This window comes from Moesziomyces antarcticus (assembly GCF_000747765.1).
Source record: "Moesziomyces antarcticus DNA, scaffold: scaffold_v10024, strain JCM 10317, whole genome shotgun sequence".
NCBI classification, from domain to species: Eukaryota; Fungi; Basidiomycota; class Ustilaginomycetes; order Ustilaginales; family Ustilaginaceae; genus Moesziomyces; species Moesziomyces antarcticus.
In genome coordinates this window covers 1-18,951 of record NW_014638986.1, presented here as the reverse complement: position 1 = coordinate 18,951, position 18,951 = coordinate 1, and the positions used below count along the sequence as shown (strand labels likewise).

The window sequence follows — 18,951 nt, the reverse complement described above, 5'->3', positions numbered from 1 at the left end:
GGCTCTTCCGGCTCAGCATTCTTTTTTGGGCGCGTAACGCTCGCTCTCTCACTCGTTAGCTGCAGAGCGTGCGTCTCGCCGGACAGCTTAGCCCTTCCGGGACAAGCCGCGATGAAGTGGAGTCAGTCGTTCAATCACCTCTCTTCCGACCGACCACCACCCTAAGCCCCCGAACGGCAACTCTTCATAGCCCTACCGTCAAGCTTCATCGTCGCCAGCATGCTGCGCTCAGCTTCATCAGCCGTCCGGGCGGTGTCGCAGTCGAGCCTTCGTCAAGGCGCTCTCGCTGCAGGCGCCTCGCGAGCACGACTCGTTTCGTCCTCGACACCACGGCTGCGCAACGACGACTCGGCCAAGGGAAGCAAGGATGTGAATGCATCGCCGACGGCAGCCACCTCTGCCAGTCGTGCCTCGCTCGCCCCGAGTTCATCACCGGCGGCAACCACGTCCAAGCCCGTGCAGATCTCGTACAGCCCGCCCAACAAGGGCACCACCGGCGGCGGATCCATCACCCTCAACCTTCCGCCGCAGCTCGTCCAGGCCATGTCGCGCAAGAACAACGTCGCGCCCACAAAGACCTCGTCCGCACGCGCCAAGGCGCAAGCCTCCAAGGCGCTGCGTCAGACCATCGCCGAGCCCACCACGGGCCAGGTGTACGCGTGGGCAACCGCCTACTCGTACTCGTTTGCCGAGCTCATTCGTTCCGGCAGGCTGCCTCCCAACTACCAGATCTTTGAGGACAACGAGGTGATCCACATCCCGCAGTGGCCGGTCGCATCGGCGTCTCCAGCAAGCTCGGCAGCACCAGCGGCGTCAACGTCCACTTCGGCAGCATTGGGCAGGGGCGAGGTGTTCATCTTCCGCTCCGGATCGTTTGTCACGTGGGGGCTGGACGAGGAGCAGAGCCAGCGCTTCCTGCGCAGCGTCATCCAGGGCCGCGATCTGCAGTACCAGGTGGAGCTCGGCAGGTATTCGCAGATCGGCGACGAGGCCATGGACTATCTCTACGCCTCGTCGCAGCCCACGCGCGTCCAGGGCGATATCATCGTCATCGGTCAGCCGCCCAAGACGTTCGATGCCGAAGCTGACCCTACGGACACTGCTGAGGCGCTTGACTTTGCCGAACCCGCGGAAGCGCCGGTGTCGTCGCCGACCGCTTCGACCTCGCCGTATACGTCGTTTGGAACCGAGTGGACGCCCACGCTCGCGCGGCTGGCGTTCTCGCAGGGCCTGGCACGCTCCGCTAGGCTGTCGGTGCAGGAATCGGCGCTGTCCAACTTTCTCTCGACCGTCTCGACCATCCCTGCGCAGCTCGAGCAGGCGGGAAGTGTGCCTCTCTCGCGCGCGTCTACCATCCAACACACAGGCACACTGCTGCGTCTGCGCCAAACCGCCAATCTCGACCGAGACAACTTTTACGACGAACCCGAAGTGTACTGGGAGAACGGAAAGATGGAGGATCACTACCGCTCCATCTGCCACAACCTCGACATCGGACAGCGCTTCGAGACGCTCAATGAAAAGCTCGACCACTGCGAGAACTTGCTCGCCGTCGTGAGGGCGCTGCTCACCGAGAAAACCACGCACAGGATGGAGCTCATCATCATCGGACTCATCGCGTTCGAGGCTGGGTTGGCTTTGTTGGGTCACGGATGGGTGCCAACGCCGAAAAATGTGCGCGCTTGGTGGTCGTCTGCAAAGGAGTACTTTAGCACCAGCAAGGACAGCATAGAGGAGAAGGTAGAGCCAGTGGAGGAGATCATTCACGCTCCTGTTCGGCTCGTATAGACAGCAGTAATTCACACACACCACTCTGCACGATTGTGCCTTTGGGACCAAACTTTTGCGCGCAGTGTGTGTCAGGGCAGGACGATGAGCGTGTGAGCGGGTGAGACGAGTGCGAGTCGGGGGTCTTGCTGTGGCTCGGCTTCCTGCACGCTCACCACAAATGCAAACGTGCCTGGCGACAAGAATGCCACGTTCCACTCGACGTCGACTTGCTCGCCTGGCTGGATCGGGTCCCCTCGTGGGGCGGTCCATGTTCCGTCGGCCAGCACCATGCTTGCGAGCAGCTGGACATCGGTGTGCGTCGCATCGTTGGGCGACGTGGGCACAAGTCGGATGATGGGCTGGATCGTGCGTGCGACTCGGTTCGTGATGGTCGCGCGCACCGTTACAAACGCCTCGGCCCGCACCGGTTTCGGCCCGAACGCGAGCGTGATGCCCACCACAGGCTTCTGAAGCGCCTCCCTATCCGCCGCGTCCATCTCCAGCCCACCAGTCACCATGCCGCGAAGAGGAACCTTGCCACCGCGCTCCGCAAGCGCTTCTGCCGTGCGCATCGTCTTCCACACGCCCCCAAGCCGCTGTAGCAGCGCAGCGCGGTACCAAAACGTCGCGCGCATCTCGGCTTCTTCGACAGCACTCAGCTGCAGCTTTGACACGATGAATTGTCGTGTCCCCGCACCTGCCCAGACCGAGGGTATCGCCGGCAATCCACCACTTCCCGCTGGCCCAGTTGCGGGCTGACCGGTGGCGTCGAGCTCGATGCGTGGATGCGGAAGCACGATGCGCGTCGTTGTGCCCGCACGCAACAAGCGGTAGAGTTGGAGTGGGATCAGTCCGCCCGTGTTGAGCGCAAAGCGCACCAGCACGTCTTCGCGAAACACGTTGCTCACCTCGATGCTCACCAGGCAGTACTCCTCGTCCGTCTCTGCCTCGCTGCCCTCGAGTCGCACCGGCGTGCTTGGTACTGGCGTCTCAGCATCGACGTCAAACGTCCGCAGATGCGGAGGAACGGCATCGGCTGAGGCGAGACACTCGCGTGTTAGTCGATCTGCCTCACCACTGCGCAGCGGGACAATCGTCAGGTCCCGACACACCACCACCGGATGCACGGTCAGTCGGAACGCCACCTCGAGCATGCGCACATGCACCTTGGTCGTCGCACCCTTGCTGCGGTCCAGGTGCGCGTACTCGAGCGAGATCACCGCGTACGTGCAGCCTGCTTTGGCCGTCACGCGCACGGGCAGCGTCGTGGACGCGCCAGCCTCGATGTGCACGGCGTCGCCACGCGTGTCAGAGGAATCGCGCGAGAGCGCGGGCTGGTGGACGAGGTCCCACTCCACCTCATGCACGTCGGCCGGCAGCAGCTCGCCGTCCGCCAGCGCCTGCTGCGCCGCCTCGCTGGCATCGTCGCGAAACGCCACACGCACATAGTTGACCGCCAGCGACGCGTGCACGTTCTCAAGCTCGAGCTGTATCAGCCGCGACTCGCCCTCGAACATGTCGAGGCCACCGAGCGGGCTCAGTGCGCCGCAGTACGCCGCGACCAACGGCTGTGCACCCACCACGGTGATCTCGATCCACTTGTTCGCCGAGGCTTTGCGGTTCGGATCGCCAGCAGCCGCCGCGGCCTTCTGCTTGATCACGGCCGAGCGCGCGTCGAGACCGCATTCCTTGAGGCGCGTCTTGCGGTCCTCCGCCTCGGCTGCACGTTTGCGCCGCTCGCGCACGTTGTCCTCGTCGTACACCGGCAGCAGGAACGTGTGTTCCTCGGTGCATCCCCCAGCGAGCGTCAGCGTGACGCCACGCACCGCCACCGTGCCCACCTCCTTGGCCGTGCCCGTCAGCCGCACCGTGTGGAACGACAGCGGCGGGATCGAGATCCTCTCGCTCTCTTCCGCCACAAACCCAGCGCCGTCCGCAACCAGCTTGACGCTGTCAATGTGCAGCTCGGTCGCAAACTCGTTTTGCAACGTCGCCATCACATGAATCGGCTCGTCCTGCACCGCAGTCGCCCTGGCCTTGGCCGACGTCCGTGCCGCCGCGAGATTCATGAACATCGGATTGTTCAGCCCCGCCACGCCCTCCTCTGCCTTGGGCGCTGGGTCGGACCAGATGTGTTTCGCTTCGCGCTCGTGCGGAAGCCTGTCAGCCGCGAGCGGGAGAAGCTCAAGGCTGCAGAGCGGCTCAACGGGACCCCAGTACTTGAGGCTAAGGTCCTGGGCGCCGGCCCAGCGTGCGGCCTGGACAGCACGCTGCATGCCGACGATGAGATCGCGCTGCTCGTCGGCATCCAGCAGCGCGTGGAAATCACGCAGCAGGATGGCGCCGAAGAACGCCATGCCCACGTAGTCGGTCAGCAGCTCGGCGGTGGCGATGGCCTCCTTAAGCAGTGCGATCTGCTGCTCCTTCCACCCGTACGGCGCTTCCTGCGCGAGCTCTTCGGGCGTCAACAGTGCCGCCTGCACAGACGGCCGCGAATTGCCATCGGCTTTCCACGATTCCGATCCGGCGAGCGCAGGCGAGGCGTAGGCGCTGCGCAGTCCTTCGGACGCGCGCGACAGGATGTGGAACGGCGGCACCCCGCGCAACGGATCGAGCTCCACATGGATGCCATACGTCTCGCACACCTGTACCGCAAGCACCAGCACTGCCTCGGGCCCGCGCCCAAGCGAGTCGAACGTCGTCTGCGCCACCATGTTGCCCAACAACTCGCTGGTGTCCTTGTCAAAGTGCGCGTGCTGCTGCAGCGGCAGAGACGCCGTTGCTGGCGGCTGCGCATTGACGCGCTTGGCCTTGACGAGCAGCGCCACAATGGTCGACTGGAGCTGCCGGAGCAGGTGTGCCTCGCGGCGCGAGAATCCGATGCACCCAAAGATGGCGGTGAGCGTGCTGAGCAGTGTGATCTGGTCGGTCGGTTTGAGTGCGATGATCGAGTGGGTGAGCGCGGACGATGCGGCGGCGGCGATGTCGTGTCTCGCAATGCCCGAGACCGCGGTGAGCGCAAGGTACATGGCATTGCTGGGCTTCTCCTCCGCCAGCGCCGGTGGTACACCGCCATAGACGAGCTGGTCGAAGCACTCTCCGTTCCATCCACCGGACGCCCAGACGGCAAGCAGGAAGCGCGCGTACTGCGTGCATGCACTGGCATGGATGAGCGGATGCGTATAGTCTCTCGGCGAGTCGTTCGTCACCGACCGCACGGGCTCGAGCAGCACACTCGGCGGCGCGAGGCACTTCGCGTAGATGACGAGCGCAATCGTGTACGCCTCGGCCACCTCGCCCCAGCTCTGCTTGGCGTAGGGGCGTGGGATGCCGTCCTTGTCTTTCTCCTTGTCCTTTTCCTTTTCCTTGGCATTGGCTGCCGACCAGGGCAGGTCGAAGCACGGCGCCTTCTCCAGCACCGCCCCGCCCATGCGCGACACCAGCACACGCGCGACCGAGAAGCCCTCGAGCGCGCTCGCGAACCACACGGCATCCTGCCCGCCCGCAAGCGCACGCTCCTTGCCCAGCGCAACCAGCGCACTCGAATACGCCTCTAGTGCGTCCCACAGATTGCCAGAAAGCAGGTGCAGGTCCGCACGCACCTTGGCGTACCGGCCCGACCCGGTCGGTCCCGTCGCCGCCGCACTCGTGACGCGCTTGGCGCTCTTCTTGTTCGCATTCGCCGCGAGGATCTTGCTCCGCGTCGACTCGGATGTGGGCGAGGCAGTCTTGGACCCTGGCGAGGCAAGGTCGAACGGATGCGATCCACCACCGATCGCGCTCGAGGGCCGCGAAGATGTCGGTGTTGAACTGCCTGTCCCTACATCGCCGGTTGTGCTGCCTGCCGCGCTGCTGCTACTACTGCTGAACGCGCCAAACAGGCTCGAAGCACGGCTGGCCGCTGCTCCCATTCCGGCCGCAAGCGAGGCGCCCGTCGCTGCTGTCCCCGTCTTTCCAAGCCACGATGCGGTGTTTGCAGAAGAGGTGGGAGCCGATGCAGTCCTCGACGCGATGCCGTCGAGTGTCTCTCGTGGCGTCTCGAGCGGCGTCCCTTCAAGCCCTGTGACGATGTGATCGAGTGCATCAAGAATATTGCCCACCAGCTCGGCAAGCAACGTTTTGAGGTAGAAGCGTACGTCCTTGCCATCCCTGCGCACAGCAGGAAAGATGATCAGTCCGCCGTCTCTGTGCGCTGAAAAGCCCGAGGCGTCTGGGGACGAAGGCAGTTTCGGCGTGGATACTCCGCCCGCCGCATCCTCTCCTCCCGCCGAGCCTGGTCTGGCCGCATCGGCCGCCGCAGGATTGAGTGGAGAGCCTATTCGCTGACTGCTGTTGATCTTTGCTGCGACGTCGTCCTTGATCGAGCTGAGGTCGACGGTCTCGGGCCGTTTGGCTCCCGAGTCGAATCCGAATACACGATGCACCAGCGCGCCCGGGTGGAGCTCCCTCAGCGCCGACGGACTCGCCTCGAGCTCGTGACGATTCAACGCGTTGTTCGAGTACGTCGCCAGGCCCAGTGCGCCGAGCACCTGTCTGTGCATGTTGAACGGCGCGAGAAAGGCGTGGTCCGGATCGTAGCTCGTCACGAATGATAGATGGATCTCTCCGGTCTGCAGAATCGGCGATGTCGATGCGGAAGTGGAGCTGCCTGAAGCCGCGTGGCGAGCTGCTTTCTGTCGAGCGGCGCACGACGAGGGAAGGTCGGCGAGGCGGATTGTCTCGAATGAACGCACAGCATCGCACCACTTGGCAAACTCGGCCTCGTCAATGTCGCCGACGGGCGCAAGCAGGATGCGCAGCTTGGCATGGTCGATGAAGCTGCGCCCGCCGATGGGAGACGGCGTCGGTGCTGCCTGAAACCCGCTCTGCGGCCGCGATGATGCTGCCGCCATATCGACGCCGAGCTGCCCCCCGCTCAGACAGGAGCGCTCGTCGTGAACGAGCTGCGATCGGGAGCACCAAATGCGACTCGATGCTGCGCGAGGTGAGGAAGCCGTTGAGCGCCCGGACGGCAGGTGTGAGAATGGCCCGACGCTTTCAGAGCAATGCCTTCCAAGGCTAGTGAGTTGGTCTTCGGAGCGTGTCAAGCAGGTTGATCGTTGGAAGGAGGCGTGTGTGTGCCAGGAAGGCTTGTGCACCCTGAACCGTGCGGCTCGATCGTGACCTAACAATCTCAACGATTTTTTCCGCTTCGTCCTGTGCCAAAGCTGCAGCTCGACCAAAAAAACCAGTTCCAAGGCCCATGACGATGCTGCTACTGCGATCTTTACTGGCAACGCCACCCCCGGTGAGGTGGTAGGCAGCTGACCGTGTCGGTGGAATACGCTTTGAAATGAGAGGCAGGCGACGCTGTTTCGATGATGCTAGGAGGTGTCCACGTTGGTCGGTTGGAGGCATCTAAGCTGCGACTGCCACGATTGCTGGCGACGCCACCCTCCGGTGGTGGTAGCAGGCAGGCGCTCGTTTTGAGCAACGAGGCGAGTTGCGACGTGGTTTCAGCGATTCAGGGATACCAACCGCTCATTGGCTCGACGCACTTTGGACCATTTTTTGAGTCGTGAGAGACAATATGTAAGAAGGTGAAAAGCGTGTGGTCTCGCTAGATAGTAGATAGGGACGGTGGGCTCCTGAAACCATGCCACCGCGTATGTCAAGTCACTCGACGATTGCAGATGAGCTTTCAAAGGACTCGAAGCGGAGGTGCTTTCCAGTGCGATCAGAGAGGGTGTCCACGTTGGTCGGTTGGAGGCATCGAACAACGCCTCAACTTCCACCGTTTCTGGAAACACCAACCATCCCAGCGGAGCAGGCACATCAATCACACCGGCGTCACCTCGTTCGGCATCGCATCCTGCTGGCGCACCGTAGCTGCCGTCGACGCACCTACGCACTTGGCTTGAAGTGTGTCTTTGGCTGGGCAGCGCGGTGTAGGTGTGTCACGCGCTGTGGGGATGCGCATGGCCGAGTGGCGCCTCAGAGACCACCATGCAAAGAAGCCTGCGGCAGCGAAAGGGGGGCGTGCACTGTCCGACGGCATGTCCCAACGGACTGGAGCCATCACGCCTGCTCAGGTTGCTGCACACAGCACGACGCACACACCGCCGAGCACAGAATTAATCACATCCATTGCGAGAGAACCATTCCGCTAGTTTCTCTTCACTTTCTCTGGCGCTTCTCGACCTTGACGGAGCTTCCTAGCCCCGTGCTGCCTGGCGACGAGACAGGCGGTGTCGGCGCCGGGGCGATCGGGATGTTGCCCGTCCTGATGCCCGCGACCGACACGTTCGTGTTTGTCCTGCTCCTGCCTGAGCCCTGTCCAGATCCCGCATTGCCGCTGCCCGTGCCGTTCTTGGCCGTGCCGTTGGCGCCGCCTGCCGGAGCGATGTTGGCGTTGCCGCTTCCGCCACCCGACGAACCGCGTCCTCGCGCATCGGCGCGCTGAGCACCGCTGGCGCGATTCCTCTTCTTGATCACATCTGTCTTGAGCGAGAGCGGTCGCACAACACCGTGCAGCTTGAGGAAGAGGCCGCAGGCATTGCACAATGGCTGGCCCTCGGGATCGCGTCGCCACAGCGGCGTCTTGGTCGTATGGCAGTTGGAGCACACCGTAGGAGGGTCGGCCGTCGCCATCGAGCTCGCCGACGGCAGGTCCTTGAGGTTGACACTCGGGCCTGGTCCGGCACCCGGACCACCGCGAGCAGCATCGCCTGGACCGCCAGGCATCGGTCCAGAACCGACCTTCTTGCCGCGCGAAGCCTCGCTCATCGCAGCCGCCTTCTGGATCGCCTGCATGCTTGGCGACGCGTTGGACCGCGACGCAGCTGAAGCACTTGACTCGGGAGCAAGCGCCAGCTCTCGTTTGGCGCTGCCCGACAGCGGCGAGCGATGATACTGAGCGTGGTGCTGTAGGCCGGGCGGCGTGGCTGCGTTTGACGGTGCGCCACTCGACGGGCTATACGTCCAATTCGACGACGCTTCGTCTCCCGAAGCTGTGAGGTTGCCGAGCGAGCTTGCCATGTTGTCGATAGGGCCCCCGAAGACTTGGTTCGGGTTGATGTGCGTAAACGACGGCTGTGGTCCGCCAAGACCGGCGTCCGAGTTGTAGAACATATTCATGATCGCTTCCAGGTCCGCCGGATTCTGCTGGCCAGCTGCTGCTGCGCCGTTCGGCAGAGTGATGGGCGAAGCACCCGACCCGCTGCCTAGTGCCGTTTGAGGCGAGGCGCTGGCGCCAGTCATGAGGTTCGTGGTCGGCGTGCCCGCCTGGGAAGCAAGTGTCTCGAGCAAGCTGTCAAAGTCGGTCGCAGTTTCGTGACTACGGTTCGTCGGGTGTCCGAGTGCCGGGTTGGCTCCGAGCGGCAATTGCTGGTGCGGAAGCGAGCCAGGTTGCGGCACAGCAAAGTCGAAGCTACCTGAAGGCACGCTCGATAGCGACAGCGACGAGGTCGGCGCACCGCGCGAGCCCAGCGAGGCGATGTTTCGAGACAGACCCGCCGCAATACGTTGGTCCATGGTGATGGGGATCTGCATGGGCGGGCGTGCGGGGGAAAGATCGTCGCGGAACGGCCTCTTGCGGTTGTTGGCAGCCTCGGCCGCAAGCTGATCCCTGCGAGGACCTCGCGACATGCTCCTCTCGCGCACCTTGTGGTCGAAACTCGTCTTTCGCACTAAGCGGGGCAAGAAACCGTACTCCGGGTGCTGGTTGGCGGCAATGCTGACAAAGTCGCCAATGCCTGGAATGCTGTCGAGCGTCGAAAAGGGGGCGCCGAAGCTGTTGGCAGCGCCGATCGAGGCCATGTCCATACTCGCCTTTCTGAGTTCAGCGGCTCGAGAGGATTCGGCTTGCGCGGCCGACCATGCGTCCAGATCGGCCCCGAAGAGGTCCGTGTTGGCCGCGCTGCGGAAGGCATTCTGCATCTGCACCTTGCGTGCGGCGCTCGAGGTTCTGCGTGCACTGCCGCCGGCGGAAGCACCTCCGTATCCGGGCATCTGGAAAGCGTTGGCACCGTTGGGACGGAGCAGGTCGGAAAAATCGTCCGTGTCGAGCGCGCTGTCGAACGCGCCGAAAGCGTCGGTGCCGTCGAACTGCGCCAGATCGGCAAAGTTGAAGCCGTCAAATGCGTTGGCGTTGGGCGCCGATCGGCTAAAGAGGGCGGCGCCGTCCATGTTTCCCTCGTCATCGATCGTATCCAGGCGCATGGGCGCACGCGAGCGCGAACGGCTCACCCCACGCCAATCGACATCCATTGCACTTACCGAGCGCGAGCGCGAGCGGCTCTTGCTCTTCATCCTCCAGTCGACAATGTCTACGGCGCCGGCGGGCGTGGCGGCACTTTCTGGCGTTCGGGGGCTGCGTCCTCGGCGACCACGTTCCTCCTCTTCTTGCTGGATGACCTCAGCAAAGCGGGTCTTTCCCTTCACAGCGTTGGCGCCTGTTCCTGATGCAGCACGCGAACGCTGCTCCGGGACATCGGATGCATCACTCTGAATCGCGGTGAATCCGCCGGCGAACGCGGCTGGATCACCAGGGAAGGAGCCGCTGCTACGGCGCGAGCCTCCTGCCGATTTGGACGAGAGAGTAGGCGAGTGACGTGCGCTCGATGCGTGGCTTCGGCTCGCGTTGGACTGCGCTTCGAGGGCTAGCTTGGCTTCCGCTGCTTCCTGCTCTTTCTTCTTGCGCAGCGTCATAGCCATCATCCTCCAGGTGAGGTTCTCCATGCGGGCGCCGTTGGGTAGCTGCGAGCGTTGCTTGGCGTACATCTTCCAGACCTGAGTGGCGAGCGGATCCTTCTTGGACATCTCGTCGGGATCAAGGTACTCGTCGTCGGCTGCATCCTCGGCACCTGCCGAGCCGCGTCGGCTCATGTTCAGGCTTCCTGGCAGCGCGTCGACACCGAGCTCGTCTGGAAAGCCGGCGGTGCTCTGCCTGGAGCGAGCATCTTGGGTTGAGCGACGACTCGCGGCCGCTGATGGAGCTGTCAAAGGGGCTGCGCCTGCTGCAGCGGCGGCGGCTGTTGCACCTCCAGCAGAAGCAAAGAAACCCGCAAAGTCGGCCGAGGCGACAGCTTCTGGGCTGAGGAGAGCGTCTGGACCGCCTCGATAGTTGTTGAACTGGGCGGCCTGCTGGTGCGATAAGGACAAAGGCTGAGCATGCTGAGAATGTTGCTGCAGGTGCTGCGGATGTTGCGGGTGCGACTGAGGCTGATGCTGGTAAAGGGAGGCGGGCTGGAAGTTGTTGGGGGGAAGCATGGCCGATTGGTTGGGAACGAACGAGTTCTGCGGGGTCGGTGCAAAGGAGAGACCCTGCTGGCCTGTCCATGATCCGGGACCGGTCATGGCAGCAGGGTTGGAGTGAACAGGCATGGCGTGGGGGACGCCGTTGGTGTGGGTGCGCTGGCTGCCGAAGGAAGTGCCGTAGTCTGGACCCGCCTGGCTAGCGCCGGAGAAGGAGCGTGCTGGGTGCGAAGCGAGGTCTGACGTCGCATCAAAAGGAGCATGCGCAGCTCGAGAGGGCGATGAGGAGCGCGATGGGCCCGCGCTGGGGGCGGCCGAGTGCGGGTTGGTTGCATATCCGCTTGCCCTGCGGCTGTGTGATTGGGCCATATATGAGCCGAACGGCATCTGAGCTGCTGCGGCGCCGAAGCTGCCCTGGTGGGGGAAAGACGGTCGCGAGGCAGCATCGGCGCCAGCTGACATGGGACCATAGCTGAAGGGCGAGCCCGGCCCCGCGAGTGCTGGCGAAGGCAGCGCCGAGCCGCTGGGAGTATGCGTGGCACTGGCTGCGTTGGGATCGTGGCTTGCCATTGCGTCCATCTGCTGACGGGTGAGATGCTGCTGCATGGCCTGGGAGAGCAGCGACATCTGGGGCATGGAAGGGCCCTGCGACATGGCTGCGCTGGAGTCCAAGAGACTGTCGATGGAGCCGGGTCCGGAGGTGGGCGGCAGGGCGTCAGCCCAAGGCGGGGTGGGTGGTTTGTTCTCGCCCGGGTCGTAGTAAGAGAGAGGACGACCGGTGCGCAGGTTGGCGAGGGATGCGCGGTGCTGGTAGTGCGCTAGTGTAGACTGTTGGTGTGGTGCAGTGGAGCGTGGCTTGTCCGTTTCGGTGGAAAGCGATGAAGCGGTGAAGCCAGATGGAGGTGCCAGCTTGTCGGCTGCGTCGACATGCACAGTGGAGGTGATTAGCAATGTATCTTGTAGCGGTTCGTCTGTGAGCGGGGTTGTAGTACCTGACTGAGGCGGCGTGCCCGGCAGGACGATGGAGGATCGTTGGGCGAGAGAGGAGGGATGTGGGTCGAAGCGATGCATGGCAGTCGTGCGGATGGAAAGAGTGAGGGGAGCGAGAGTACAAATCAGTATCGAGGCCGATGAGGATGCAAGAGCAGAGAGGTGTGGCAGACGCTTGGCCGAGGAGGAGGTGGGAGTGAAAGGGTCGCAACGAGGCAGCTAGACGTCGAACGATGCAGGCGTCCCGGCCATGGAATGCGACGAGGCAGAGATCGAACGATGACCGGATGGGCGGCACGCAACACGACGAAGAGGCGGTGTGCTTGTCGATAGTGCGATGCGTGTGTGATGCCGGAGCGCAATGGGTAGCGTATCGAGCCAATGCGGTGCTGGCAGCGGTTTCCAGGGGATGGCGAGGACTGCGAAGGAAGAAGGAGAGGAGGAGGAGGGGGAAGGAAGGGACAAGCGACGACGGGCCGACTTACCTTGGACAGACAGGGACGAGCGACGGTGCTGGGCAGCGTCGAAGCGAACTGAGGCGGATGCAGATGTGCAGGGTGGCGCGCAATACGTTGGCGGTGATAGGAGCGGTGAGATTTGTCGTCAGAGTCGAGTGCCGGCGGTGTTGATGTTGACGATGCGGCCGCGGGGTGACTCGGAAGGCAACGAACGAGGGTGGCGGGAGGTCGGATGAGAGCGCGGAGGGTGTGAAGGAGTGTGAGTGCGAGTGCGAGTGCGAGTGAAAGGGTGTTGAGAGAGAGAGAGAGCGAGAGAGCGGGAGAGAGAGAGGGTGGGGGAGCGACTTCGGGGCGGACAGGCGGGAGGTGTCCGTGACTGTCTGCGGCTGCTGCTGCTGCACGGGAGCAGTCCAATTTCCGGTACAGAGCGGCACGGCCCAGCACGGCAGAGCGACGGTCTGTGTTGCACTTTCCGAGGGTCCGAGTCCTGTGGCAGGCAAGGCAGGCAACGAGGATGAAATGCAGCGGACCGACCGTGCATCCAAGCAAGCTGCCTGCAGTCCATGGCCACGCCGCCTCGACCGAAGCCGTGTGCGTGCGCGCGGTGGGGAGAGTCTGTGAAATCCAAGTGCTGGCCGTGAAGCCTGAAATGAAAGACCGCGCAGAAGCAGCAACAACAGCAGCCTCGCCAAGCGGTTAATTCGGACCCACTCTCGCCCTCTCGCTCTCTGGCCTTCTCGCCGTAAATTCGGCCCAATTTGCGCTCAAATTGGACCCAAAGACTCCGCTCCGGCCATGGAGTCACGAATAAAGTGGCACACCTCTGTCGGCAAGCTTCCGAATTTGCAAAATCGTAAAATAAAAATAAAAAACCTGCCGGATGCCAACCCAGCTGCAGTTCTTCCACCTTGCGAGGTGAGGCATCGGATGCATACATCCTTTTCTCTCTTGGTCCCGCTCTCTGCTTCTGGCTTCTGATTGCTGCAGAAAAGCTTTCGTTGGATCATGGCGAGCCAGAGTGCAGGTTGTTACCGTTGCGAAATCCGCGGTAGGTGACGTCGACTCGGCCAATCCCAGTTCCTCGGTTGCGGGCTGACGCAGCCTGCGCTCTGCATGGGAGGCTGGATTGCAGTTGAAACCTGTACCTTCGCCACAATGGGAAGAAGGCGCAGCGGGCACGAGAGCGAGAAGAGCGAGAAGAGCGAGGGCGGCCTGAGCCATGGGGTCCAAGCGCACGGCCAAGGCATGGCGAGCAAGCCCCCATCGGCAGCTGCCGGGCGACTCGAGTGTCAGCCGTCTGAACCGCGTGTGCATGCATTGGCGAGCGAGCGAGCGAACAGCTGGGATGGAAAAGGGCGCGAAATCGAACCCGACCCTAAATTCCATTCCCTGGGAGCCAAGAAGCGATGACAGACCGACAGCCGCCAACCAGATCGGTGGGCCTCCGACTTGCCTGTGTCAAATGCGCAAGACCGCAAGGGCCTTGCTACCCATTCCGTTCGGGAGATCCGCGTTCAAACACGAGATTTCCCAGCCCAGGCATCCATGCTCCAGCGCGGGCCGACGCGAGCATCAATGGCTTGCCGGCGATGGTCGGGTCAATTTGATCGGTAGATGCCGCAAAACCCGACGGGCTGGCATGGAAGCCGACGCGCCACCACGCAGGCACGCCGTCGCGCATTGGCACCGTGCTAAGCCATCCAACGGCGCTGCAGTTGACCCGGACCCATGCGCTTTGGCTTGATCTCGGCAAGGCCCGATACTGGCGCCATGCAAGGAGCACTCGCCACGAGCTCACGTCGCTACGACAAACGACGGCGGTTCGGCGGATGCGCCGACTACGCTCGTTCGCGTGGAAACAAGAGTCCATCCTTCTCCGTCCACTGCTGTCCACTGTTGTCCGGTGCTGTCCGGTGCTGGTGTCAGACATGACGACCCCATTGCCCTACTTCAAAGCACGAACGGCGGCTCCTCGGTCTTGGCAACATCATCGAACCGCAAACAACTGGTGTCCAGGCTCGCCAGGGGCTCCAGCACCATCCCGTCAACCACCGATCTTCCCCGACATACAAGCACCGCAACCATGCACACGCGCAACGAACTGCACCGCGTTATCCGAGTCATCTCCACCACCACCGCGCTGACCACGCAGGGCTCGTTGATGCGCCACCGACATCAATCGCATGATCTCGCGTGTGCTGGCTTTGCTGCAGCTCGAGAAATCGTCCGACCATCGGTCCGTCCGAAACCAACAGATGAACCTCGGCCCAACCAAAAGCGTGGCTTTTTGGTGGATGCAGCATCTCGCCGATCCATCACCGACAATTTGCTCGCGTCTGATTGGCTCGATAAACCCCAAGCATATCTCGCTACGCACAGAGATAAGAAATTCCCCTTCATCCCGACCTCTTCTTCCTCTCCCACACACCGGGAAATTTCCCCCCATCGGTCAATTCCGAACAAGCTCAACAACCCCCCCCCACCCCGGCCGCAGATCTACATCATCCCGCATCGCCTTTTCACCTCCTCCATCGGCATCCCATCGGCATATCCCCGATATCAAAAGCTTTAGCTGAGGCGTGTGACAAATGGACAACTGTTCTATTCTATATGACTATGCGCAAAAATAAAGAAACCGAGTGCAGGTGGTCGGCGACGGTTCTACTCGTCGTCGGTGTCTGGTTCTCGCTCACCGCCGTAGGTGAGCCAGCGGCTGAGACGCAGACGCCTCCTCTCCTCCTGCGCCTTCTTCTCGTTGCGCGTGAGCTTCTTCTTGCCCTTCTTGGCCTTGAACTTGGACATATCCTGCTCGCCCTCGTCGCCCGAGCCTGCCGGCGTAGGAGCCACGGACGAAACGGGCGTACCGGCCTTGGACGTCAGTCGCGACGCCGCCGTGCTTCCAGGCAGCGGCGTACCGGGCACCGAGGCGCCAGGAGTCGACGCATTCTCCATCTCGTCCAGGAAGGCTCCCTCGGCAAGCGCAGTCTTGGTGCGCGACATGATGCGGCCGTTGTCCACGTTCCAGATCTCGGGGCAGAGGGCACCGACAAACTCCATGTTGTGCGAGATGATCACCACGGCACCCGCCCAGTCGCGGATGGCGGTCGCCAGTCCACCGAGCGCATCGCGGTCGAGGTAGTTGGTCGGCTCGTCGAGCACAAGCACCTGCGGATTGTTCCACATGGCGGCGGCCAGCACCACCTTGACCTTCTGTCCGCCCGAGTAGCCGCCGACGGCATGGTGCTGCGCAATCTCGCCCTGCAGACCCACCGCCTCGAGATGCTGGCGGATGAGCTTGACGCTGATCTCGCGCGAACCGGCACCCTCGCGCGACGCCTCAAAGTCGTCAAACTGCTGCACGAGCTTGCTGAAGCCCAACTCGAGCAGGCGCTCGCGCGGGATCCACGAGTTGTTCCTGTGCTCGTAGCCGACCCACTTGATCTCGTACTGGTACGACTTCTTGAGCTTCTGACGACCCACGATGTACTCGACCTTGCGCGACTCGCCCGTGGTCGACTTGATCGGCGTCTCCATCTGCGCCTTCTCCTCGTCGGTCATCTTTCGCGACGCCTTTTCGGTCATCTCGCGGTCGTGGCCGTCCTGGTAACGCCATGCGATGTACTCCACCGCCGACTTCTCCAGATGCTGCTCCAGATGGTGGAAGGCGTGCTGGGCCATCATGGCGATACGCAGGTTCGGGTGCTTCTCCACCTTGCCCTGCTGCGGCACCGTCTCGCCGGTGAGCACCTTGATCAGCGTACTCTTACCGGCACCGTTGGGGCCGAGCACACCCACGCGACTCGACAGGCTGATGGCACACGACGTGTCGTGCAGCGAAGGCTTGGTCATGCCCGGGTAGGTGAAGGTGCAGTTGGACATCTTGAGGATGGTGCGCGTGTTGGAGCGCACGCCCATGAGCGAGCCGGGGGGCGGGAAGGAGAACTTGACGGTGGTGGCGGCGAGCGAGTAGTACGCCTTGGCCTCGGGCTTGGTGGCCACAAAGTCGGAGAGGTTGCCCTTGTAGTAGCGCAGCTTCTTCTTCTCGTAGTGGATGATGTCGGTGCAGATGTTGTCGAGGAAGCCCGAGTCGTGCGACACGGTGACCACGGTGATCTGCTTGTTGGTCACGAGGAAGTTCTCGAGCCATGCGATCGACTGCACGTCCAGATGGTTGGTCGGCTCGTCGAGCAGGTAGACGACGGCATCGGAAAGCATGGCACGCGCCAGCTCGAGCTTCATCTTCCAACCACCGGAGAGCGAGGAGACGGGGTTCTTCTGCTTCTCGTCGTCGAAGCCGACCTCGCGCAGCTTCTCGGCCACCTGCTCGCGCGTCTTGCCCACGAGCTTCTTGTCGTTGGCGATAAAGTCGATGATGGGCGTCGAGCCGTCCTCGCCCTGCAGGCTGTGCTCCACCATGAGGGTGCGCACCTCGTCCTGGGACGGGTAGCCCTCGACCTTGCCGTCGCGCATGGCCTTGAGCAGCGTAGATTTGCCGCTTCCGTTGGCGGCGACGATGCCGTAGCGGTGGCCGCGGTAGAGCTTGAGGGTGGTGTGGTTGAGGAGCAGCAGACCACCGTAGGCGAGCGAGAACTCGGTGCGGCAGAGGCACTCGCCCGCCTCGTCGTCGTCCTCCTCTTCGGAGTTGCCGAAGCGCGCCTTGTCGAGCTCGATGTAGGTCTTGCGCAGGTCGGCAGTGGCGGTCTTGGCGGCGTCGTCGTCCCTGCAGACGCGACGCAGGTAGGGCAGCACGTACACCTCCTCCCAAGCGCTGGTGTGAAGGATGCGCTTGTTGGCGAGGCGAGCGATGGACTTGGAGAGGTAGTTGAGACCGGTCATGGCGAAGGCATCGCTCTTGAGGTTGGCGTGCTCCTCGGGGACGTAAGCCTGAACAGCGGCGAGGATGGCGTCGAGGGCGGCTGCGCACTGCTGAGCAAAGACCTTCTTGGGGTCCTCGGTGGCAGCGCTAGCGTCGACGGCGGCGGTGGCGGCAGTAAGGGTGTCGAGGGCGCTCTTGGCGTGCTCGCGGACCTCGGGGAAGCTGGCGCCCTTCTCGATTCGCTCGACACCGGGAGTGAGTTCGGGGAGGAATTTGGCGGCCTCGTGCGGGTCGCGCACGAGCTTGCAGAGGTTGTCGACGACGACGACGGCCTGGCGCTGTACGTTCTGGCTACGCTCGTTGAGCGCACGGGCGAGCAGAGGCACCATGACGGCGAGCGCGGGGCCGGTGACTTCGGCGACAAAGGTGGTGCCCGAGAGCTTCTTGATGCACTCGGGCACGGCGTCGGGCTGGGCCATGCAGCCGACGAGGTCGGGGATGAAGGGACGGATGTCCTTGTTGTCGAGGCACGCCTCGCAGACCTTGATGGCGGTCTTGCGGGCCTGCTTGGAGATCTCTGCCTTGGTCTCGTGCATGGCCCTGGTGAGGTAGGGGATGAGTTCGACGAGCTCGTCTCCGATCTGCTCGCTGGCGGTGGCGCTGAGACGGCCGATGAGCTTGAGGGCGCCGACCTTGGCCTGCCACTTTGCGCTGCCGGAGCCGAGGACCTCGTAGAGGACGGTGAGGAACTCGGGTGCGGCCTCGGGGGGCACGAGGGCGAGGAGCGAGCTGGCGGCGGTCTCTGCAGCCTGGCGGACGACGTCACCCTTGTCTGCGTAGAGCTCGAGGATGGCGGGGAGGGTGTCGAGGAGCCATGGCTCTGCGCCGAGCGGGCTGGGAGCGTTCTTGCCGGCGACCTTGACAAAGATGGCGTCGAGGCCGATGGCGGCGGCCTCGCGCTCGTAGCCGCTCTTCTTGTTCTTGGAAGCCTTGACGAGGCTGTCGAGGACGCCTTCGGACTGAAGCACGCGGAGGCTGGTGCTGTTGACGTATTCGGCGAGCTGCTCGGCAGCGACGTAGCACTCCTCGGCGGAGGGGGCCTTGTAGAGGCCTTCAAGGGCCTGAGATGCGCCAGACATGATGTATGGTTTTGTGTGAGGGAAAGTGTTTGGAAGGCGGGTATCGTTCAGAAGTGAAGTTTTGCCTTGTGAGAATGCGCGTTGCCTGGTGATCGAGCAGAAAGAAGAGTGGTGGTGGATCGGCGAGGCAAGACGAGCGTAAAGACGAAACGGAAGCTAGGGCCGCGAAAGGGAGGCAGCAAGCCGTCTAAGGGGGTAGAGTGGTGGTGGTGGTGGTGTATCGACGCTGCTTGAAGACACACAGGCCGGGATGGAGGACGAGAAGGAAGAAGTGCGAGGTGCGCCTTGGCGTCTAGGCACAAGCAGCTGTGGGCCCGTCCGAACCAGAATCCCAATCGAGCGAGCGACCCACCGACCGACCAACAGGCGCAGAGGCATTGTGATTCCACATCGACCGGGCCCGCCCTCAAAGGGGCTGCCGCTGGGCCCTGACAACGTGCATGTGCGTCCGTCCACCACGCCTGTGTGCCTGGCGCCGAGGCTCAGGCTGGCGGTTCAGCGCAAGAAAGTTTTTGAGACGACAGGAAATTTTGCGAAAAAAAAA

At 63.0% G+C, this 18,951-nt stretch overlaps 4 protein-coding genes across 4 annotated transcripts; 2 read left to right on the top strand and 2 right to left on the bottom strand.

Annotated features, from left to right (window-relative positions):
- Positions 1–219: 219 nt before the first annotated feature.
- PAN0_024d6120 (uncharacterized protein) lies at positions 220–1,788 on the top strand (the record flags this gene model as incomplete). Its single annotated transcript, XM_014798416.1, has 1 exon — positions 220–1,788. One exon carries the CDS (start codon positions 220–222, stop codon positions 1,786–1,788), a length of 1,569 nt encoding a protein of 522 aa, XP_014653902.1.
- A 71-nt stretch (positions 1,789–1,859) lies between these two features.
- Positions 1,860–13,766, bottom strand: PAN0_024c6119 (hypercellular protein; the record flags this gene model as incomplete). The annotated part of the gene is made up of 6 exons (XM_014798415.1): positions 1,860–6,713; positions 6,940–7,119; positions 7,595–7,793; positions 7,931–12,213; positions 12,480–13,067; positions 13,485–13,766. The coding sequence occupies 6 exons, from the start codon at positions 13,764–13,766 to the stop codon at positions 1,860–1,862; spliced, it is 10,386 nt and encodes a 3,461-aa protein (XP_014653901.1).
- A 148-nt stretch (positions 13,767–13,914) lies between these two features.
- Positions 13,915–15,024, top strand: PAN0_024d6118 (uncharacterized protein; the record flags this gene model as incomplete). Its single annotated transcript, XM_014798414.1, has 2 exons — positions 13,915–14,166; positions 14,230–15,024. 2 exons carry the CDS (start codon positions 13,915–13,917, stop codon positions 15,022–15,024), a joined length of 1,047 nt encoding a protein of 348 aa, XP_014653900.1.
- Positions 15,025–15,113: 89 nt separating this feature from the next.
- Positions 15,114–18,407, bottom strand: PAN0_024c6117 (mRNA export factor elf1; the record flags this gene model as incomplete). Its single annotated transcript, XM_014798413.1, has 1 exon — positions 15,114–18,407. The coding sequence occupies one exon, from the start codon at positions 18,405–18,407 to the stop codon at positions 15,114–15,116; it is 3,294 nt and encodes a 1,097-aa protein (XP_014653899.1).
- Between the last annotated feature and the right edge of the window lie 544 nt (positions 18,408–18,951).